Consider the following 22985-nt stretch of genomic DNA (forward strand, 5'->3'; position numbering starts at 1 on the left):
TGATCATAGTCGGGGGTTTTTGGAGTGTCGCCAGATTCCACCAGGTAGCAAGTTTTGCTTGAGTAGTGCGATCTCCTTGTGCAGGGCCTGGTTTTCCTGCTGAATGCCATCGATGTAGGCAAGGGCATTGGTAAGAATCTCGGACTTTTTGAGAGACCCCGCGCCAACCTTGGTATGTTTTTGAACACCGGAGGGCGAGATGGCCTGCTCGAGGGAAACAAATTTGGCGTTCATATTGGTGCGGTAGCGCTTCTCGATGATGTTATGGGCGGCACGCTTGGCAGCATTCCGCATTTGAGGGTCTTGGCCGCCCGTTGAGGAGTGGTTTGAGTCTCGGGAAAAGCTTCGGGTCTTGCGGGATGTGGTGGATTTGGAGGGTTGGGGCGTAGCAATCTCTTCTTCCTTCACTTCTGGACTCGATGACCATCTTGTTGAAGATGAGCGAGTCTTGTTCTGTGCTTGAGGTTGAGAAGAGGTGTAGTTTGAAGGTTGCTTTGTCGGCTGGGTCTCGAACGCGTTCGAGTCGATGGATTGTGGGGCAGCAGCAGATGGCCATGTTTGATCGTCACTTTCAAATTCCTTTAGGAAGATTAGCTTTGCGTCAAGACATTGATAGGCAGAGAAACGTACCGATGATAGTGAAGCTGCATCCTCGGGCATGGTGAACCCACCAATCCCAGAGCCAGCAAATGGGTCATTGAAGAGATCCTTGGACTCAAGATTCGTGAGACTGTCGGCGAAGTCGAATGACACGGGCTCCATATCGGCGGGGTTGACGGAGAACAGGTCAATGGCACTGTCATAGCTCCAGTTGGCAGCGAGAGGGTCGGGTCTGTCGAAGAAGTCGGCGGGTCGAGACTGAGGACTCAGGTGTTGGCTGAGGTAGGTCCCCTGGTCTATGGAGAGGTTGGGGATCTCATTGGATCGGTTGCAAGCCATGATACACATCTTGGATCATACGTTGGCCTCGAAGGCAGTGGTATTGGAATATATAGTAGTTGGGAGAAGTACTATAATGAAGGGGTGGCGAAGGATCGAGGATTTATAAATAAATCAGAACTGAAGATATCATGGAACAGGAGATTGGTTTCGGTCGCGGGGCATTTATATAAACCCAGAGTGTGCCCCGAAAAAAAACAGGGGTACGAAGGTGATCCGGAACAGACGATTACACCTGTGTACGAAGCCGATATTGACCTGTGATGTCAGATCTTGACCAGACCTTGTCGAAAATGGCCTAGCCCTCCACTCGCTTGCACTATTCGATGCGATCAAGCCGAGTTCACCCCTAAGATCTTTAACGGCCGGCTCCGACGAGTACATTTTCCGACCTGACGTGTGAAACCGTTGGAAGTTAAAAAGTGGATGTCGCGGGTAAGTGGGCTGGGCCTTAAGACTCCGGCGAGTGTCGGAGCCGATGTTTTATGTAATTAATATAATTTATGTAATTTATGTAATTCCAAGGTTGTACATCTCGTAACTTTCGTTCAAGTTTTTCTTTCTATATCTTTGTAATCTTTTCTCTCTCGCTGATTTCATAGCAGGTCATCCATGGATAGAATTCCAAGGTTGAGCCCTGACTACATGTGTATCTATGTACTAGGTGGTAGGTGTAGGGGTGAAGCCAATGCCGAGTGGTATGCTTCACAGTTTATATACAACATACCTAACCTGTTTCATCAATTATCTTTTGCCTTAGCCTGGTACTTATAACTAGCGGCAATTGACAGGTACTTTGGTACTTTCATGGGAATCATTATTTCTTCACATTCAGTCCTTGCAGTCTTCCTTCATTCATTTTGCGATTCGTCCACTAGGACTGAACGAGGTTCCTCCATACTAGTGACGAACTAGATGACCATGAAGTAAAATGGCCAGAAGTACTTTGCAGCTTTACCAGGGTATACGCTGCCCTATATTAATTCGTTACTGTCCTCGTGAAAGCGGCAAAATTAACATTAACAATCCAGGGAAGGCCTCCAAACCCGGGATAGCAACAAGCACGTTGATTGTACAGACTAGAATTATGTACGCAGGGAGTCTGCATCTATTCGGCTTTGCATCGTTACATTCTTTACCCTTATCCGGTAAAAGTCATACCCTTTTCTTGACAGAATATCCTGCTGATTGCTTGCATCGCCACGTACACTTTGGCGATCTCCTGTCGCCCACCCTGTCAGGCAATCTCTTTCCTGAAGGATGAATCTCTTCATATATGCAACTAGAATATACGTCATTAGCCTCTGCAGAAAGTTGTATAAGAGCTAAGGGAACGTTGAGATATCATATCCGACCCATATAATAGTAATGATGATGAACATTGACATGCCAAAACTGGTTAAACCCGCCGAATTGAGAACACCACTGGCATAATTTGCGCAATAGGGATGCAATTTCCAGGCTCAAAACTTCCATAATTTCCCCTGGAAAGGTCACGCATACTCTTGGTAATGCTGTCAGTTTTCTACCCTACTGCTTGTGGCAAAGTCCACGAGGTCTAAGTATCAGTCTAGTACTTTTGTCAGTCTCACTAAAATCAGCAAACTTGGTTTTGTATTCTTTTCATGATTTTCACACTCAAAAAGCACATATAAAACAAATATATCGGATTCAGATGTAACAAGCAACCTTGGAAGATTACTTGGATTGGACAATAAAGAAAGTGTACGGAGTACCTATGTAAGAATTAGACGTGGAGTATTCAAAAGGTTCCGTAATATGCCGCCTCGACTGGCCTCCGTGCTGTCCAGTAGGGAAACAGCTAAATCCCGCTTATTCAAAATTCTTCCCAAAACGACTCCACTTGCACCTTTAGATCAGTGGGGTGACTCGGATACTCTCCTTCCTTTGCCCTTTGCCCTATATTGTACTCTCGAACCCGATGTCCGCCGAGTCTATACGAGAAGCTTGCTCCTGTGACAAAGACTTCACACGAATTGTAGACGGAATCCATGTTCCAGTTTGGCCTCCGGTCAACAGTTCCACATTTATGGCATGAGGGTTCGTCTGCTGGTAATCCCCGATGCTGGGGGCGGAGGAGCGATCCGATCGTACTTTTTGTTCTTCCAAGATTCGAAGGGGAAGTCTTTCCGGTACGGTTCTTGACGATTGCAAACAATGATGTGCATCGTTAGATTTTGTGGCTAATAGCCAGCATCTCCCCTTGACATCTCAGATCTATCACAACCTTAAAAGATTTGCACTCCAGGCCTGTACCGAGTCATCAACCGAGGCTTAGCTCAGTGCACTGCAGGTGACCCCTTACCCCTGTGTGACGGCTCGTTCCAAGATGGGAAGAGGGTCAGTCCACCCGGCACGCCTTAACCCAGTGGAGCAATAACGGGCGCTAGACCTGTCATCTGCACAAAATACACGGATTTGACTCGATTCCAGTCCCGACTATCGTTCCTAGATCTTGATTCCCGGCGGCTGGATCTTCGTCAGTCGCTCGGATGGCTCCTGACCAAAATAGCGCTGCCGGGATCGGATTTATAGAGGATAAAATCTTTGCCGTCTTTGTACTGTGAGGCTACACTTCACTCGCACTCAGGCAACAGAAGGCAACTTTCCCATCTTGGATAATTTATATATGCCACCGGATCTTTGAACTATAACATCTGGAGCCTGGCATGGACAATCAACAACAGTAACAATGCTTGATTCTCGCCTGTTTCCCGACTGCCAAGTACATCCAGTTGGTTTACGCGATTCTGATGAAACTTGCTCTTGACCCTAGGCCACTCAAACTCGATAGTCCGTCATTACGATAACCATAAGTGTTGTATATAATATGTGTTCAATTCTTGCTATAGTTCTTTTGTCAGAAGAAAAGATAGACCTTGCCTCTTCGTGCAAATTGTTAGCAAGTCAAATTGCATCCGACTAGTGGAAGTTCCGCTGAACGATGCACAACTTACGCTCGGATGTAACTCCCAAATCAGATATACCCGTGGACATCATACGGTTGAGCAAGTCCCACTTACGGGTACCCATCTAAATGCGTGATCCGCTTTTTAATTTGCGATTTACAATACGTGTCAGTGTACGGAGTACAATGTGTTCTCGTTTCCACTACTATATTTCGTAAATTATCAACCGCATTAAGCGATGTACAGCTCGACCGCGCTCGACCGCGCGGTAGGATGATCCGAGGTTAAAGAGGTGGTCATTATGCTGTGATGCACATGATGGAGCAATAGAGGCGTCGCCCTAGGCTCTGATATATATCGGGAACAAGAGTTACGATCATTTCAGGGAAAACGAATTGTCTTGTCGCAAGGTGAGTGTATTCATCGATTTGCGGCTCAATGCGCGCATATTTGACCAAATCCATGTAGCTGATCAAAAGGCTAATGCAATCGTGAGGTCTCCAGAACAACAATATGAACGGCTGGGGGTCTGCAAAACCTCGCTATTGCCGAGGTCTAGTGTGCCTTCGACAAGCCCACCAAATCGAGCCCGAACAATTTTATCAATACGTGGAAATAATCGAATGAGATACTGGTTACCCGACCGAGACAAACCCCATTGGTACGAAGTAGGCAGGCACGGCATCCTGGCCAACTGAGGATGTTGATCCCTGCATGGCGTACAGTAAGGAGAATGGGAAGCGCATCTGGAATGCAGACTGGGGTCATGCTCGGGGCAAATTTGCTGTCGGCGCAGGCGTTAGCTTTGTTAGCTGTGTCTATGTGTAAAATTTCGCGTATGTAGGTTATAAAATTGTGTCTCTCTGCAACATGGTCAATTTGAGCAAGAGGAGTGCTTTGTAACCTGATATTTTACAAGCAATTTCCTGGTTGCAGAGTGTAAGTGAAGCAAAACTAAAAGCCGAAGGGATAGATGTATGGGTCACGTGGTCAGGTATGTTCTTCGATAATCCCCAGGGCTGGGCAGATTGCCTTGCGCAAATATATCTTATCTAAGTATATCCCACTAATACCTCAGATGTTATTCTATATATCTCAGTATTTTCCTGGCTAAAGCTACGTAATAGATGTGCATTGCATAGCTCCTGATGAGAAATGGCACGTGACTTGCGTTCATATGTCCAATATAGCCGCAGTAGTAGCCACACTGCCTTCCGGATGAACCGTGGAAGGCTTCAGTGTGTTGTGGTTTATATCTATTGTGGAAGTTTGGCTCGATTTCGGACCGCGACACATTATTGCCGAGTACTGCTACCTGGGAAGGCGAAATATATATGATGTCATACAATCGGAGTATTGATTAAAGTTTGGATTAAAGAAAAGGCTCGTGGGGTCCAACCGGATATAGGTGTCATTGGTCCCAAATAAGCATTTGAAGAAAACCTTGCAAGAAAATTCGAGAATGGTGGCTGTACTCATTTGAGCCTAATTTGGATCAGCCATACTTTGGGTTCAACAAGTCTCTTGCAAACAGGGACCTTCGGGCCAATACTCTTACAACTTTTGAGTTAGGGTCGGATATAGTCAGCAACAAGCAATAGCCGGACTCAAAAATAGAGTCAGTCTAAATTGGGAACCTAGCACTACTCCGTACATAGGATAGGAGTCGAGAAAGGTAATGTTTCAGACTGACTCTCCACTCAATCCTGAAGATCGACAGGGGCTTAGTGAACTCAGGTTCCTTCCGGAAAGAAACTGCACAAGTATGTACCCGGGCTTTAACCGAAGACGCAGAACCTGTTAGGGATTTGGGTGACATTCAATGTCTCAGGATTAGGTGGGTAGACGTGGTAGATTAATATTATGATATTGTCAAATCCCGAAATCTGTAGTCTAGCAAGTTGGTTCATCGACAATTCAATTTCTCAACAAACCACGCATCTCCAAGTCTCTCGCGTCGTAGACTTCTCTCTCCTTTGACAGATATGTAGGATCCTGTAGATACGGGACTAGACCGCTATGTCTGTCGAAATACGGAGTAAATCATTTTGTCCTGAGGGGGGGTTGCAAGACATGTTTCAATATCGCGAAATGAGCGTCCAATAAAACTGGCTGAGTTTTTTAGAATGGCCACTCTTTTAAAAATAGTATCGTACCCAATTTTATGACAACGAGTCGAGGTATTATACATCAATCGATATAGCTCTCGGGTATATAAGAACCGAGTTCTTCTCGGTAAGTCTACCACCAATCTATTCTACAAGTCCATTTCACACTCAAAATGAAGTTCTCCCTCGCCACCATCACTGCCTTCGTTGGCGCTATTAGCGCTGCCAACCTTCCCAACGCTTTCACTCTCGTCGCTGAGGGCGGTAATACCGTCCTGACCGATGGCCAGAACGCCTACATTGGTGCCAACACCACCACTCATGAGATCCTGATCCGTAAGCATCCAGACCTTCATGCCCTCGATTCAACTTCCTAACCAATATGCCTTTTCTAGTCCGTGGCGGCAGCCCCAACGGCCTCGTCTCATACACTGCCAAGAAAGCTGTTCCTACCGCTTTCCAGAACCTCTACATTGTCGAAGACTCTGTCTCGCCCCTCGGTCTGACCCTCCCTCACTCCGGTGCTGTCCCCGAGGGCGGCAACCTCACTGGCTTCGGTGTCAATGAGGAGGGTCTATTCACCCATGGTGGCAAGGCTTGGTTCGCCATTGATGGCTACGGCGACAACAAGGTCAAGGAGATCTTCTGGTACGCTGCTCACAACGCTGAGTACCGCAGTGAGAAGCTCTATGTTAAGGAATTGAAGAACTACTCCGCCTAAATGTCTACTCGGTTTTGATGCTGAGTCGATAAGAGTTGCTTGTGCTTTGGGAGAGGCTTTTCATTTTGGTGGGATCCCTCTACTACTGGGTATTTCATTCAACAGTCCATATAGTATATAGAAATGACGAATAGAGATATTCAATCAGCTGATTTTCCTGCAATTTGGTTCGATCTCAGGTGAAAACGATCTATTTAATTCCTTGGTACGGAGACACACATTCGAATCAGAGCAACCTGCAAATGCTCATCCAATCAAGGCCTTGATAGTAGTTTCATAGTTCTCCGGTTCACGTCCCAAGATCTCACGTAGAGCCGGAGACACAACTGCAGTCTCACCCCGCCTGATAGCCTCCCAAGCCGTAGCCCACTCCCTCGAAAGATCAACCCCATGATACGTATGCTTATCACCAATCTGAGGAAGATTCACATACTCATCGACAGAGATCTCACGGATCTTGAGCGGTTGCCCAATAGCCCGACCGATAATCTCAACCGTCTCCGCAAGAGAGATCTCCCGAGACCCAGAGAGCAGAACAGCCTTGTTCAGATACTCGAAGCTGGTCGGATCATTGACATACGAGACAATCAACTTGGCGGTTGCTTCGCCCAGCTCATCGCGCTTGACCCACGCCACGCCTGGGCCTGAACCCGGATGAGGGATCGCAACATCGTCCGCTGGATTCTGTGGATCGAAGAACGAAGTATAAATTGGGAAAGATTCGGTGTACAGACCCTCGCGGACTATGGTGCGGGAAATCGTGTCTTGCAGGGAAGAGAGGTACTTCTCTGTTTCGATGTGGGCACCCATCACATGAGCGATGCTGTGGTCGGTTAGATCACCGCCGAACCCAAGAGATGAGTAGAATATGTGCTTGACACCGCTCTTGACGGCCGCATTTATAGCTAAACGGTGCGCCTGGTTATCGTTGTTAGACGAACTACTTGGGTGGGTAATTTCACTCGACTCTCCTTACCTTGATCCTGTGATCTATCTCGAATGACGCATATGAAATCAGCATCAAGACATCGACACCTTCGAAGGCTGTGTCTAATGTCGATAGCTCATCGTAGTCGGCCTTCCGTACCTTAGCGCCAGCTTGCTGGAGGTCGTGCAGTTTCTCGGGGTATCGGGCAACCAGAACCAGGTCGGACACTGGGACTAGTTTCGCTAGGTGGTTCACAATGCTTGATCCAAGGGCCCCAGAGGCGGGGAATACGCCGATTTTGACACCCATTTTGATATAGGGGATGGATGATAGAAGGGCGCCTCAGTTGGTAGGCTGTAGTTCGGAAGGTCTTTGATGGTACACTCGACTGGGAGGATTTTCAAGAGGAAACTTTTATGTCCTACATTTCATGCTTATAAATGGAAATCAGTGTTCGGTCAATGGCAACAATGACCGAATCAAATGACCCTGTATGGAGTTCTTTATGGATCCATGGATGTCGATCGATTACCTTTTTAATAGACAGGATTATTAATACACCCAGGGCTCCAGGGCGCTAACCTTGGAAGCTTCCCCGCTGTGTGGAAATCCAAGTACGGAGTACGGAGTACATGGATCCCTACCCAACTAGGTGTAATTATCCCCTTTAGGTAGTTAAGCTTGATTTGCTTGCTCAGCAGATGGGTAATCCAACCTTGGAACCTTGGAACCTCGGGTAGTGAGCTTGACTTCTTCCATTCGTCAATCGTAATTTGAAATTTCAAGAGATGAGATATATGCCTCTAAACGCCAAACCGATACCTGCCAACTTTAAAAACTAAGAAACAAAATTGGCTTGATCATGATCCATACATATGTATTCAATGAGGAATACCTCCGGTTCCGAACAATTCCATCTTGACGCGATCGGCACCCACACCCTTGGCCTTAAGAGCCGACTCCATATCGGTCATGAACTTTCCGGGTCCACAAATATAGTAATCAGTCTTGGCATCATCAAGGAACAAGTCCTGATCCTTCAACTTGGTCAAGTCCACCCGCCCGACATGGTCGTAGTCCACGCCTTCTGTCTCTCCCTCGGAGGGATGGCTCGTAAAGAACGTCGTATGGATGGAGGGGAATTGCTTTGGAAGCTCGGAGATGTGCTTTTTGAAAGCACGCGCGCCCGATGAACGTGCCCCATGGATAAAGTGGACTTTGCGCGTCGCGGGCGACTTGGAAATCAATGTGTTGAGCATCGAGGTCAGTGGCGTTAGGCCCACGCCAGCAGAGATCAACACGATCGGATTACCGGTTTCTGAGTCAGCAGGGGCAAGGAAAAAGTCGCCGCAGGGGTGCGACACCTTGAGTTTGTCGCCAATGTTGAATGTGTCGTGTAGCACATTCGAGATGTAACCCGGATGGGCGGCAGCACCTGGAGCGGCAGGGCTGAGGCCTAGTTCTCTCTTCACACTGATGCGATAGTAGTCCGGCTTCGGCTGGTCGCTGAGTGAGTACTGCCTGGCCTGCGGGTACTGGAGAGCTGGGACGTAGGTTTGGATGGAGATGTACTGGCCAGGCTGGAAAGCCGGCAGCGGTTTTTCATCAACGGGGGCGAGATAAAATGAGGTGATTTCCTCGGATTCCTTGACTTTGTTCACAATCTTGAAGTCTCTCCAGTCAGTCCAACCCTCGGCCTGTTCGTAAATCTGCTTTTCGCGGCCGATCATGATATCTGCGAGCTGCCAGTAGGCCGTAGCCCATGCGTCGTGGATCTCTGGGGTCAAAGCCGCGCCGAGGACTTCCGCCATGGCTTCGAGAAGGTACTTGCCAACGATCTTGTAATCGTCGGGCTTGATATACAAAGAGGCATGTTTGTTGCAGATCAACTCAACCGCGGAGCCAAGTGCGGCGAGATCATCGATATGCGATGCATATGCGTAGAGTGCACCGGCCAACGCGCGAGGTTGATGGCCATTGACCTGGTTGGCAGTGTTGAACACGGTGTTCAGCTCCGGATGGGCGGCAAGCATGTTGCGATAAAAGACAGTCGTGATGGTGTTGCCATGTTCCACGAGAACGGGCACCGTCGCCTTAATGAGCGCAATTTGGTCCGGGGTCATTCCCGGATTGGAACCCATGATGAATGGATCAGTTTTATTTGGGCAATTGAGGAAAGAAATTGTTTGGTCGATGTCTGGACTGTTCAATGACCGGGGTAGGGGCTTAAATATAAGAAGTCGGAATATTCGAGTAATAAGAAACCGGTTGCGTTTGGTTGGTTGTCTAGTTGCCCATCTCCACCGTAACCGGATCGCTAGAACGTCAACGGGTTTTGGAAAATTCGGAAGGCGTCTGGCATGATCGCTGAGTATTTTCAGTGCCGCAGCGAAGATATCTCCGCGGAGAGCTCCGCGGAGGGACAGAAAGGGATTATCTCGGTCTATTTTCGCAACTTGCAACTTATAACTTGTCAGTAAATTTGCGTCGCATGTTCTAAGTTCCGTTCCTGAACTCTACGGAGTACAGAGTATATTTGAATAAGAATAACTACATGATGTATTTATATATGATAGAGTAGGATCCGACCCACCCCCTACGTGTCGATCCAACCCCCGTCGTCGGAACTAGGATGACAACTCTTCAAGGGAACAGCCCTGGAGGACAGAAGTATTGAGTTCCAATAGATCATACCAGCTGTTCGTTGTAACCTTAGAAATCTCCAGGAATAACTCAATTTCCTATTGGATATCTTCCTGAAGGCGGACTCTGCTCTTCCGCCTCACCGCTTCCCATGATTTGGCAGAACATCTTGCAACTCGTCTAAGGAAATGCTTCCCCAAAATAGAGACAAATATCCATGTCGATGAGGCCCCTCCCGCCCCGCCCCCGGTCTCTATGTGTGTGCACACCATCCTGCACATTGTGTCGTCGCACACGGTCACGCCACGCGCGAGAATCTCGTCGGCGCCAAACGGCCCGGTTTCTGCCGGTCCATGCGGTCGGGGCTGCCTGACTTGACGATTGGATTACCTACTCTTCACGTTTGGCCCGGGGCCTGCTAAAGCTGCCAGGTGACCTTAGGAGTCAGGCAGAAGATATGCCTCGGTACTTCGTTGGAACTCTGTACGAATTGATGAATTGATATCAACTACCCGGATTAGGGCCGATGCCGTTTTAGCCGTCCTGGCTATGCGAGTTGCTGGATCGACGATTCATCATCTCCATCGGTTAGGTCCGACATCCTATCATGGTCCAATCCTTCACCATCTTTGAGGCGATTCACTCGGTCGGCAAACCTAATCCGCGAACACTCCGACGTATGTGTGGATTGAGTATGAGCAATGGTACATCCCGAGCTGTCAAACCTTAAAAAAGCGTTCATGCGAGATCCGTCGGACGATCTAGATCTCGATGCTTGACGCTAGCCCAACAACAGGGTTCGAGGAAAACCCGGAGGAGACCGATATCTATCGACCATTGGACAATCCATTGAGAATGACGTATGGGAAGGTCTAGACAATTGACCCCCACAATCGTCTGCGGAAGTCCGGATGCTCCCCATTCAACGGTTCTTGACTCCACCGAACTCAGAATACTCACTCTATTATCCCATTCTATACGGGGACATAAACATGGGCCTATCCCATCGCACCTGGTAAAGAGGACCACTGCCATAAAATAAGCTCAGCCGCGGTCAAGTCAAGCGCTAATCGACCACACATGGCCCAGTTGCAGACGCCCCTGTAGTGAGTAGTGACGTCTGCGATTTGCAACGGTTATAAAGTACAAAGAATGATGAATATTAGAAGAGGCTGGGGTAGTCCCATTCTGACGAGATATTAGTCAACTCTGACTTCAGTTAGTTCTCTTCATTCCAGCTCCCTCATCCCTCGCGATGCTGTTCAAGAAACGCCACTCGTCTGATACCTCGACGCTCGAGGGGACGCAGAGCTCCGGTGGAAATGGCCAGCTGCCCATGTTGCGGCTCCCAGACAGGATGCGGTACAACTTGCTCTGCCTAATGGGTGAATTCGTGGGGACTTTCCTTTTTCTTTTCTTTTCTTTCGCGGGCACGCAGGTGTCTAATACGCCCATGCCACCACCCGGTTCCCCACCGAATACTTCTAATTTGATGTATTCGGCGCTTTCTTTTGGGTTTGCTTTGACGGTCAATGTCTGGGCGTTCTTCCGAGTCACAGGTGGTCTCTTCAACCCGGCTGTATGTACATCATCGCACTGGAATCGAAACGGGAATATCTGTAGCTGACCTTCACCAGGTTACACTTGCTCTCTGCCTTACTGGTGGCATGCCCCCTCTTCGGGGATTGTTCGTATTTCCTGCGCAACTGGTCGCCGGAATTGCTGCGGCGGGCGTGGTGAGTGCCCTGTTTCCGGGCCCGCTAAACTGCGCGACCCGACTCGGCGGTGGCGCGTCAATTGTACAAGGACTCTTCATTGAGATGTTCTTGACGGCACAGCTTGTGTTTGTTATCATAATGTTAGCGGTGGTAAAACACAAGTCCACCTATCTAGCTCCAGTCGGAATTGGTCTGGCTTTCTTTGTTGCAGAACTGATAGGTGAGTAACAATCATTTTCAGATTACTTTATAGCGTATCGTGCTGACCCTTCCCACTAGGTGATTATTATACCGGAGGTTCTCTCAACCCTGCTCGCTCCCTGGGACCAGATGTGATCAACCGCTCGTTTCCCGGATACCACTGGATTTATTGGCTCGGTCCTTTGCTCGGATCCCTTCTTGCCTCCGCTTTCTATCGAATCCTTTGTTTCGTGCGCTGGGAGAGGATCAACCCTGGTCAGGATTATAACGAGGAAGAGGCGGCCAGAAAGGAGTCGTTGATTGGTTCGGAACATACCATCACCGCTAATGTTGCAAATCCCAGAAGAGATATCCCGCCCGATGAGCGTGTTTGACGGTGCTTTATTGTCGTTTAGATGGCGATAGCCGAGGCAGCCTTGAATGCGCTGAACAATTTCCTTGTTATGTATATAACGTAGGTCCTGGATGAATTGTGGTTGGTACGTGCTCCGAGTCAATATTGAGACTGGCAATGAGGCCTGGAATAGTTCATTACCAATAAGTGTGGATATTTCATTGCAAGCATATCAAAACAATGACTGCTACTTATGGATCGAATACTGGAGTTGGGGTGGTCGGCAAACTCAACCAAACTCAGCTTGCCTAGTTTGCACGCATATAGCTCGTGCAAACCAATAGACTGCAGTTGGCTGTAATTGCCTCGGGATCGTGCAGATCAGCCATCCTTATAGCGCTAACATTCGAAAAACAATCGTAAGACATGAAGTCGACGAGAATGTCTCACATTGCGCCTCTGCAATTAAACCGCAAGGGCTATAATCTTTCACTCTGCGCCACCTGCTTCCTGCACGAAGCCGCGATTATTGGAGCCCGCCACAGATGGTTGGTCAGTCTCGACTTTTGGTGTTGAAGGATGAGTTTCAAAATCCGCATCCCTTAACTTGGATCCCAAGTTCATTTGGCATTTAAACCACCTATACCCGCCAACCCCATCCGAACAGCTACAACATGAGTCGAGGTCTTCATGATGAACCCGCAACCTGTCGACCCCGAGGCAGTCGCACCGGTCGTGGCGGATGCAAGTGCAGACGCTGCGGACGTGCAGCTGCTGGGTATAGTAGCGTGCTTCCCTTTGTGAGGTATACTGGTCGCTAATACTTTGTCCAGCGCAGATGGCCTACAAGCAGGAACTTCGGCAGTCTTCCATCCCACAGGGTTTCGCAATCGCGTCCAGCATCATGGGTCTAGTACCCTCAGTCGCGTCGGCCCTGTCGTTCTCTCTCCCCGCGGGACCAGCTGGCATGGTCTGGGTAGGTGTCGAATCGCCGTGAGTCTGGTTGCGCTGTTGATTGACTGGAGTTATGCAATAGGGATGGTTCATAGCGAGCATATTCATCTTGTTGCTTGGGTTGGCAATGGTATGGATGTTGGTTGGGGCCCTCTGTGGAAGTATCGCACTGACATCACCTAGGCTGATCTCGCGTCTGCAATGCCGACAGCTGGAGGACTATATTGGTGGACACGTTATTTCGCCGGACCGAAGTGGAAGAGCTCATTGTGTTCTTGATCGGCTATAGAAACACATTGGGTTTAATCGGTGGCATCTGTTTGGTGGACTGTGAGGGCGACCCATACCCATTCCCATCGGTCACATCACTTACTCTTGTTGTGTAGATACCCCGGCGCTCGTGATCCTCTCCTGCGTCTCAATATCATGGGGAGACGAATGGTCCACCTCGCGCAGCGTTATCTATGCTGTTTACGTCGGCCTGGTTCTCTTCCACGGGCTATGCGGCTCCTTGGGGGGCCGCCTGATGCCGAAGATCCAAACATTTTGCATCTATACCAAAATTGCCCTTGTCGTAGCGACTGTGATCTCTTTGCCAGTTGGGAAAGTGACGCGCGGCAGCTCACTCTGGCCATTATTCTATGGTCTTCTACCACGTCAGTAAGCGCATCCAGTACCAACCGGTGCGCGTGATCTGTGGCTTAGTACTTGTCTCTATTATGTTAGGCCCTCTATGTCTGATCAACTCGGAAGCAGCCAACGCCCTATTCTCGCTATTTGTAGCAAGCAACTATTTATCATAGGGCACCCCAATTTTCTGTCGCTTAGTCTGGAGCGAGGACCGGTTCACTCCTGGGGCGTTCTATACTGGCCGTTTCAGCAGGCTCATTGCTTGGGTTGCCGTTGCCTATCTTAGTTTCGGTATTCTCTTGTCTATGTTCCCGACTGAGGGTCCCAGCCCGACCTGTATGTTTTTGAACAGTGGAAGGTCGATCGGATGGCTAACAATTTACTTGCATTGTGTCGAACATGAACTACATCATCGTAATAAACGACTTTGTCTGGTTCGGGCGTATGGCTTATTATTTCATTTTCGCACGGCGATGGTACATCGGACCCAAGATGACTGTCGATGGGAGTGATTCTACTGCTTCAGACAATATTATTGTAGCCGCGGTTCCCTATGTCCTTCCTATTAATGAACCGAGATCTTTCGATCATAAGAAGGAATGATGCCTTTTCTCTCGACCCGACCCTTGTGGTATATCCCTTACAATAATCGGTCTTGTCCCTCGATACCTTCTCCATCTGGGACTTTAAGGCACATGGATATATTCGGTGCCTCATATTGACTTCTGCGTATCTCCCAGTTAGTCCTTACTACATATATATGGTCAGCTGTCTTCATGCAGGACAATCACTTCAGATATGAAGAAGATTATGTTAATTTGAGCCAGTGTTGTGTTTCGATTGAGTTCAATGGGAGGGGTTTCGGTCTTCAGACAAAAAGGAAATGTATTTTCTACGTCATATTCATCATTCACCATCTTTAAACTCTGGCGATATCCTCATGTTATCATTCTCACTTTCTTCATTTCCAACCCGTTGTCGTCCTTGTTCAGTATCCACAATGTCCAAAAGGCAGCAACCTTCTCCAAGTCACCCGACCACTCATTATGGTGATCCCGAAAGGAGTTTTGAGAGCGTCACTAAAGCCTTGCACCAAGGAGTCATAAATAGTAAGCCTCATCAGGCTTACAGGCCATATAAGAAAGCTGTCGTTCTTGGTCTACGCTGGAGCAATGACGACCTAGACTTGGCCAAACCCCAAGCTGCACTTTTGGAGACATTTCGGACACAATGTGGATTTGAAACGGCTAGTTTGCTTATCCCATCAACATCTCGTGAGGAGGCATTGAATGCGATAGGTCAGGCAATTTTTGAACTCCGTCTGAATATGACATGGACCGCCAAGTTACTTGGTATATGGGCACCTTGTTCGTAATACACTATATTGGCCATGGTGTATCCGAAACAGAACGGAAGTTTGACATCTGGTAAGGACCCCGAAGAGGACCCTGAATTGCACTCATTCAGCATACTGATATCGACCCTCAGTGGAAGCCGCAGGCCTGACGCCCTTAGAATCCCATGGTCTTCCATTTATCTTGGCATGAAGTCAGACGTCCTCGTTCTCATCGATACTTCCTACTCTGGCGACTTTCTCCAGCCATGCCACAGCCTGCAAAGAATATTGCAGAACAATGACCATCACGCGGGAGTACCTGTTTTCAACAGGCAACGAGATTTCTGATCAGAACGGTCCCACTTATGATGTTAACAATAATTTCACGACCCGTCTAGCAGACCTTCTATACACTGCGTCACCAGCACCGGTTACTGTTGTGCAACTTCACGAAGCTCTCTGTACTCAAGCCAATGACCCAAGTACTAAGCTGCGCTATACTCCTCAATATATGGACTGTTACAAACCATCTATTATCATCCAACATGTTGACAATGAAGATTACATGTGGACGGAAGAAAACACGACCAGTAAGGCACGAATACCTACTGGCGTGCCCTTATTTCCGTGTCAATTCTTGGGAATACTGTTCGCGGCCAAGTCAGAGAGTGGCAGGCATCGCTGTCAACAATAGACTCCGACGTGACCATCGAAGGTGTGTTTAACCTTCAGGGATATTCTCTATGTCTTTTATCAATGCCTATCTGTTTGTGGGATAGTTTCTCACACCCTGGGTACAAATTCGTGAGCTACGTGGATTCCCACAACCTGCTGTCGTCAGATCCCAGCCCTGATAGCCTCTTAGTATCCACACTACCAGAGAGACCGAAGGATCCAGCGTATGTTGACTATATCATGCTCTCGGGCACGGAATGATCTGGTGTTACGGTATCCCAATGTTCCAGGTGCTCGCTACAGAGGGATATCTGTGGCGGAGGAAGAGTTTTTGTGTCTTTCGATCTTCCTTGCTATGTAAAACTTGTACAAGGTTGTATCCGTTATTGGTACCTTGTTTACTCTTAATTGGACTTTAAAGTCATGTCTCTGTTCACTTAATATACCCGAGAAATGTTGCCGGCCCGTGAGATCAGGTAAGGGAATGTGTTTAATTGGCTAAAAAAAAAGCCCTAAGCATACCTATTAGTCGTGGCACCATGACCAGCTCCATGAGTTCGTATAGTCGAAGTGATCGACCAAATGTAGGTCATACAACCAAAGTATATATGTACAGCTTCAAAAGAACGCCAGCATTAGACCTCCTTTCTCAGATGCGAGTAAGAAAGGGACGAACAAGTATATAAGGAAAGTCGTGAAGAAAAGGCGTAGTGGATATCATGTCTGGAATCAAATCCAGAATCAAGGGAGCAAAGATATCAATACTTTATAGTGCAACCATGACACCAAGGACACCGGCCATACCAGCAGCAACAGCGCCGACAGCAGTGGGACGAGCGAAGGCCGCATTATCAGAGGCAGAGGTGGAGGAAGAGCCGGAAGGAGAGCCGGAAGCAGACCCGGTGGATGTTGTGCTAGTTATGGTAGTGGACTGGGTAGCGGTGGCCGAGCCGGCGGAGTCAGTCAATGTAGTCTGAGCAGAAACAGCGGTGGCAACCCGGCTAGTGATCTCAGAGCCAATGGAGCTTCCTTCGCTGGCGACGGCAGAAGCCTCGCTCTTGATGGATGAGACGGCAGCGGATCCGCCTGTGCTCACAGCGTCGGCGATAGAGGTGGCCTTTGAGGCGACGTCGGATCCGATGGATTGGCCGCCACTGACGGCAGTTGAGTAGATGCCCTCGGCGTCAGAGGCGATGGATTGGCCGCCGTTGACGGCAGTTGAGTAGATGCCCTCGGCATCGGAGACGATAGAGTTCACGTCAAACCCTTGTGGGGAGGCCATGGCAGCGGTGGCCAGGAAGAGGGTGGAGGAGATCAGAGTGAACTTCATTTTGATGGTTGGAAAATAGGAAGGTTGACTGGGAGGGTTTTGTGTGATCTAGGTGGTAGCTGATCTAGATAGTAAAGTGGAATGAAAATTTGGAAATCCGTGGGGGAACTGATCCTTATGTATGTTTGGTAAATTGGCATTATTTTTTTCTATAGATAGAAACAACGCGGTTTAATTGCGTATGTTGTATGGATGCTAGGCAGCTGGAGTGGCAGTGGCGACATCACCTCAGCCTTGTGAAGGGCCATTTTTATGTCGATCGTAAGGTCCGTTCAGGGATAGGGGGCTATGTATGGAGTACAGAGTAAAGTGGGACCTCCGAAATATTGGGCGAAACATTTGTACCAAGATATACCTCCAAATTCTGCCGGTTCTGCCAGTATAAAACTCTTAATATACCTATGTTGTCCAGCATGGAGCAGCCAAAGGTATATACCTAAGGAGACTGCCAAAAAAGACCACTGAAAAAGACACATGAAAAATCCCTCAGAGAAGACTACCAAGGTACCTAAGAAGATCACTAAGACTACGCGGCCGACACTTCTTATGGCAGTACCTAGGTATATACCGGGCAGGCGGTATACAGGGCGGTATATCTTGGTACAAAGGTTTGGCCCAATGTTTCGGAGGTTCCACTACTGTACGGAGTATATTGTACTCTGTACCATGTTAGAAAAGAGAACTGTATCGGGCTGCCATATCGTCATCTCGGGTCCACTTTATCATGAGGGCACGAGTATTGGGACGTTTCGACGCCTCCCTTCCCCCGAAGACACATGCAAGATGTAGACGTGCATGTTTTAGCGTGAGCTTAGCTTGTCGTGGTCGCGGGCAATGCTACACAGCCGCCTGCAAAGAAACACTCGCACCATATGGCAATTTTTTTGGGTATTTGGCTGCCTTAGCGGTCCCAACAACTCGATCCGCACCGGAGACCCCGGCTTGACACATAATCAGCCCCGAAGGGGTGGCTTGGAGGATGATCAACTGCCCACAAGTTACATGAGTGGAGTGGGACTCCATACAGAGTAGACAATGAGATGAAAGCGATTTTTACCGATACAGTGGGTCGACTCTTGCGTTGGATAAACCAGTCTCGGCGCCCGTCATTATCATTGGAACAATGATGTACCCACTCGCAATTTCCAAGGATATCGGCCCTTGTGGCATTTTCGGCTGGCTGGGGATGCTCCAAGGGTTTGGGTGACGCGTCATGTAGCAAGTCTGAGTGCCTTTTCTTGTAAAGGGGCAGTAAAGCAGCCTAGTGAGCCATGACTGGTTGACTCAGTTGCCGGGGCGATGCAGGTCAGCATCAATCCGCCATTTCGCCTGAGGCAGCGACTTAATCACGTGCAGTGGCGGCGCGCTAAAAAAAAGAAACAGGAATAATACCGAGGATGGAACATGCTGGGCTGGGATAAACATTATTATTGAGATGCTTCGGTGATTAATGGGACATGGTTGGCTGTTTTGTGCATGACCCTTTCGTTAATGATTATCTATGACTTGAATTATTAACAAAATGCATATGTCCAGTTATGATGATGCAATAAACAGAACACGCCGAACATCACGCTGTAAACTGGCCGTAAACCTGGATGATGCCTTCCCACCCGCCTTTGTGGTCCGATTGACGGGGATTGCTTTTCCCATCGAGTACCATCACGTCCGTCATGCGTGTGCTGATCGAGTACCATACCAGATTTTGAGGTTCATTCGTCACCCGCATCATGTTGGTTTGGCAGTTCCCGTTGCAAGGCTCATTATACAGACCATTCCAGTACCCGTCGAAGAAGGCCCAGGCAGCTGAGTTGTACAGCGCGATGTTGGATCCGCCATCGACATTCGTAGCTATCGCGGTGCGACACTTTTGGTCATCGGCAGCACACCACGAGAAATCAGGGTCACCGTATTTGGCGACGGCTGTCCATGGCGCTGGTGCGGCCCGGTACTCGCCCTGACCTTGCATATACGGTGTTTCTGTTTGTAGAAGACCCGCAAAGACGTTCTGGGCGTTGTGGAAGTTATAGTTATACAGCCAGTGATGCTCAGAACCGGTGCCTGTCAGCCAGGTGGCCTTGGTGGATTCGACCAAGATTCCGCGACCGGTTGAGATAATAGTGAGAAGAGACTCGCTATCAATGTTGTGATCGGCAGTCCATCCCCAAAAGTTCTCAATATATGCGGACGAGCTCTTGGTCAGGTGCAGTACCATAAACGCAGCCATGCAGTCCTTGGGGTCTTGCGACGTGCAAGCACTGGAGATACTAGTGTCGGCGGTCCCGCCCACCATCCCCATCGTGTTCCAAAGGCCAACATCGCCAGGTTTGTCGCCTGCGGCATTGATTTCAATAATCTTGGCTCCCGGCAGGGTTTCGCCGACGGAGAATCGCATCTCCTGAATTTCAATCACGCCGACGTCGCCGGGATTTCCAAGTTGAACGACAGGCCTCGGATTGTTGGGATCCTTGAAATTGTCACCATATCCAGAAATGACAGACCATGCTTCTCCGACCATGCGGGTTCCGACTGGGACAAAGATGGTGTCTGACACTCGATATACACCGAAGGGGATGTATGTCACCTTGCACGAGTCGGCATTTTGAGCCAAGATAGCGTTCAGAGCTTCCGTGTCATCAGTCTTACCGTCACCTTTCACTGTGTGTCCAGACACGGTCTTCACGTTTACAATATCCGCTGCGCTGTAATCTTGGTAGGTGGGTTGGGCCTTCGTAAAGTATTTGTCTCCCACCACCAAAGCGGCCGGGCGCTTTGTCTCCCAGCTTGCCCCAGTCTGGTAAGTTTCTGGGACGACAGTACCCCAGACCCACGTATCGACATAAGGGGTAGCAGCGAGTGCCACATTGCCGTGAGCATCGACTGCGATAGCATTCGGAGTATCGTGCTTGAGGTTCTGAATGAGGAACTGGCTATTTCGGTTTCCGGAATCATGGGACGAGTCATAGAATCTGATTACCGGCCCCGAGTTCACGGAAGCGGAATCAAGAAGCACTAGGCTACCCAATCCATTGCCAGTCATATCGATACCAGTACCGCAGCTATAAAAGGTTGCCTGTTGGAGCAGCACCGTCCACCCACCTGCCGCGGAGAAAGCTGTTCTGCAAGAGTGGAAATATATGTTCTTGAAGTTGACCTGCTGGTTGGAGTTCTTGATCCCGATAGCTCCGCCAGTAATATGCTACATTCTGTTAGGCTGCTTTTTCCGTGTCCTTGGGCTTCTGATTACTTACCACATCAGTAACAGCGATCGTTGACCCGGCATTGATATCTATTCCAGTGTGACCCGTGGAGGATTTTGGCATGCGAATTTTAACATTTGTCAAACCTGACCCTTGGGCAACTCCCCATTGAAGAGCAGTGAAGTAGCGGTCCGGGCTGAGGGCGGTCGTATCCATGATCACGTTCTTGACCAACGTTGCAAAGCTAGTTTCCGGGTTGCCGTTGTGTGAATCATACCCATGATGAGATAGTCGCCACGGAACCCTGGCGCAGCCTTGATGACCGGTGGGTTCAATGGATTGCCAACAATTATCGTACCCACAGTCAGGTTGAGAGTACTTTCAAGCTGATAAACGCCTCCTGGAAGGTAGACCAGGGCAGGGTACCGGGTGACACCATGCCCCTTGCGACTGCCACCCGCGCCGTCATCGTCTACGGCCTTCTGTAGTTTCGGGGTTTGGTTACCACTGCCATCATTGACAACTGAGTAATCCATCACATTGCGGTATACTGGGTATAGCGACGTTTTAGCGTAGGGGAGCAAATCCAGCTCCTCGTTGGTTGTGGTCCTGCTGGTCAAGCCAGTAGGTCTCCGGTGATTTGCCGGTAGGGGCAGCACAGGTTTTTGTCGCGGGCGAATGGTCTTTTTGAGACATTGGTCTAGACATATTGATTAACGTTCAATGACCCGATGAAAACTTGAAATGACACGTACAATGGAGTCGGAACACTGGCTCTGGTCGATTGAGTGTGGGTCTTCGGCAATGGAGTTGAAGTCTTTATACTTGTTGCAAGAGTATTTGGGGCCGCCAAATTGGTGTTAACTGCTGTCCAGGTAGGTTGTATCATCTTCGAAGAGGAACTAGCCGCCTTTTGTGAAGGGGTGCCTGTAGAAGCATTGACAGCCTTCGGTGGGGATTCCGCAGCTGTGGAGAGAGTATTTGCTGTACCTGGTGAAGTCGTGGTACCATGTTGATGAACAGTAGCAGTGGGTGGTGCACCGGTAAGACCGGCCAAAGAAGATGCAAGAGCCCAATCAAACGGGTAGTCATAGTAATCGTATGACGGTCTCGCATGGACGATTGTGGATGAAAGTACATGCGATGAAGACGCGCGCACCAAGTTTAGAGGCACAATAGCACCTGACGCTGTAGACACGGCTGCCACTGCAGCCAAAAAAGGGAAACCCCTCATATTCAATCAACAACAAACCACAAGCTCCAATCTCCAAGTAGGTAGAAAAGAGTAAGGGAAGAAAAAAAGTGGATGAATGGATTCTAATAAACATGATCCCCTGTGCATATGTCAGACTTTCCGACAGTTACCATGCAGATGATCTTGGAATGCCCACAGAGATCTCCTTGTATGAAGAATGTGCATCGACCCTTTCGGTGTACCTTGAATGGTCCGGTTGAAAGGGCCATGGATGATCGACGCCCCTTGCAAGACTCGGGATTCGTAACCTTCTGGGCAACATACTGCGGTTATGTCGATATAACTTCTCTTGTATTGGCAACTTCGTTGATCTGGCGGAATTTCAGCCATACATTATAATGCTGAATGATTCCCATCCTGTATAGGTGAAGTAGTGAATATTCACAATTACCCTTTGCAACCTCATATGGCTATGGCCCAAAGTGTTACTTCGGCGTTCATCTTGAACTGTATATTCTCACACCATTTCAACGCGAATGCTAAAAATGAATATTCTCGTATCTCTCCACATGGTCCTTAGCCCCTTGAATATATCTGGATCGAAGTCCAAGGCTATATCTTGATTCCTATCATCCTCAAGGCCTTGCTAACATACTTGCAATCGGCGTCAACACAGAATCATCGTTATAATACGAGTCATTTGGCATATCTCCAATGCTCCCTAGTAGGGTTTGAGCCACGTGGCTATCGGTTGAATTTCGGCACAAAGTTTCTCACGACACCCCTTGCATTGCGTCAAATGCCCACAGGTTGATATCGAGTTCCATACCAACGGGAGCTATGCAGCATCAAGTATGTCTATTCGCTATCTGGGTTACGTTATGTTTCTATGATTGGGGCACACTGGATGCCTGCCAATCTTATCTGCCAAGTTTCATCAGCATGAATATTACCCCGGAAGGTAGAGTCTATATATTCGGTTGCAGCTGTAAGAACCCATGCTTTACAGTTGCATGCAAGTTTCGTCCAGATTACAGCGGTCTTATCCTGTATGTTTAGCTGAACGAAAACCACCACCGAAGTATCTGTCTTGTGTCGACGTTTGGACTTGTCGACTAGCCATAATCGCCGATATATATTCAA

The 22985-nt window shown here is 48.6% G+C and overlaps 8 protein-coding genes across 8 annotated transcripts; 3 read left to right on the top strand and 5 right to left on the bottom strand.

Annotated features, from left to right (window-relative positions):
• Positions 1-3: 3 nt before the first annotated feature.
• N7519_002901 (uncharacterized protein) lies at positions 4-948 on the bottom strand (the record flags this gene model as incomplete). Its single annotated transcript, XM_057289679.1, has 2 exons — positions 4-579; positions 631-948. 2 exons carry the CDS (start codon positions 946-948, stop codon positions 4-6), a joined length of 894 nt encoding a protein of 297 aa, XP_057150881.1.
• A 5202-nt stretch (positions 949-6150) lies between these two features.
• N7519_002902 (uncharacterized protein) lies at positions 6151-6698 on the top strand (the record flags this gene model as incomplete). Its single annotated transcript, XM_057289680.1, has 2 exons — positions 6151-6313; positions 6373-6698. The coding sequence occupies 2 exons, from the start codon at positions 6151-6153 to the stop codon at positions 6696-6698; spliced, it is 489 nt and encodes a 162-aa protein (XP_057150882.1).
• Positions 6699-6944: 246 nt separating this feature from the next.
• N7519_002903 (uncharacterized protein) lies at positions 6945-7935 on the bottom strand (the record flags this gene model as incomplete). Its single annotated transcript, XM_057289681.1, has 2 exons — positions 6945-7616; positions 7675-7935. 2 exons carry the CDS (start codon positions 7933-7935, stop codon positions 6945-6947), a joined length of 933 nt encoding a protein of 310 aa, XP_057150883.1.
• Positions 7936-8507: 572 nt separating this feature from the next.
• Positions 8508-9767, bottom strand: fhpA (flavohemoprotein; the record flags this gene model as incomplete). Its single annotated transcript, XM_057289682.1, has 1 exon — positions 8508-9767. The coding sequence occupies one exon, from the start codon at positions 9765-9767 to the stop codon at positions 8508-8510; it is 1260 nt and encodes a 419-aa protein (XP_057150884.1).
• Positions 9768-11524: 1757 nt separating this feature from the next.
• On the top strand, positions 11525-12562 carry N7519_002905 (uncharacterized protein; the record flags this gene model as incomplete). The annotated part of the gene is made up of 3 exons (XM_057289683.1): positions 11525-11848; positions 11907-12207; positions 12267-12562. 3 exons carry the CDS (start codon positions 11525-11527, stop codon positions 12560-12562), a joined length of 921 nt encoding a protein of 306 aa, XP_057150885.1.
• A 653-nt stretch (positions 12563-13215) lies between these two features.
• N7519_002906 (putative GABA permease (Uga4)) lies at positions 13216-13659 on the top strand (the record flags this gene model as incomplete). Its single annotated transcript, XM_057289684.1, has 3 exons — positions 13216-13300; positions 13356-13515; positions 13572-13659. 3 exons carry the CDS (start codon positions 13216-13218, stop codon positions 13657-13659), a joined length of 333 nt encoding a protein of 110 aa, XP_057150886.1.
• A 3224-nt stretch (positions 13660-16883) lies between these two features.
• N7519_002907 (putative GPI anchored protein) lies at positions 16884-17447 on the bottom strand (the record flags this gene model as incomplete). The annotated part of the gene is made up of 1 exon (XM_057289685.1): positions 16884-17447. One exon carries the CDS (start codon positions 17445-17447, stop codon positions 16884-16886), a length of 564 nt encoding a protein of 187 aa, XP_057150887.1.
• A 1570-nt stretch (positions 17448-19017) lies between these two features.
• On the bottom strand, positions 19018-21881 carry N7519_002908 (glycoside hydrolase family 55 protein; the record flags this gene model as incomplete). The annotated part of the gene is made up of 5 exons (XM_057289686.1): positions 19018-20646; positions 20699-20891; positions 20951-21347; positions 21403-21423; positions 21473-21881. 5 exons carry the CDS (start codon positions 21879-21881, stop codon positions 19018-19020), a joined length of 2649 nt encoding a protein of 882 aa, XP_057150888.1.
• Between the last annotated feature and the right edge of the window lie 1104 nt (positions 21882-22985).

Source organism: Penicillium mononematosum (assembly GCF_028829835.1).
Source record: "Penicillium mononematosum strain IBT 11891 chromosome Unknown utg000002l:1.0-8112719.0:1.0-8118358.0, whole genome shotgun sequence".
Classification (NCBI taxonomy): domain Eukaryota; kingdom Fungi; phylum Ascomycota; class Eurotiomycetes; order Eurotiales; family Aspergillaceae; genus Penicillium; species Penicillium mononematosum.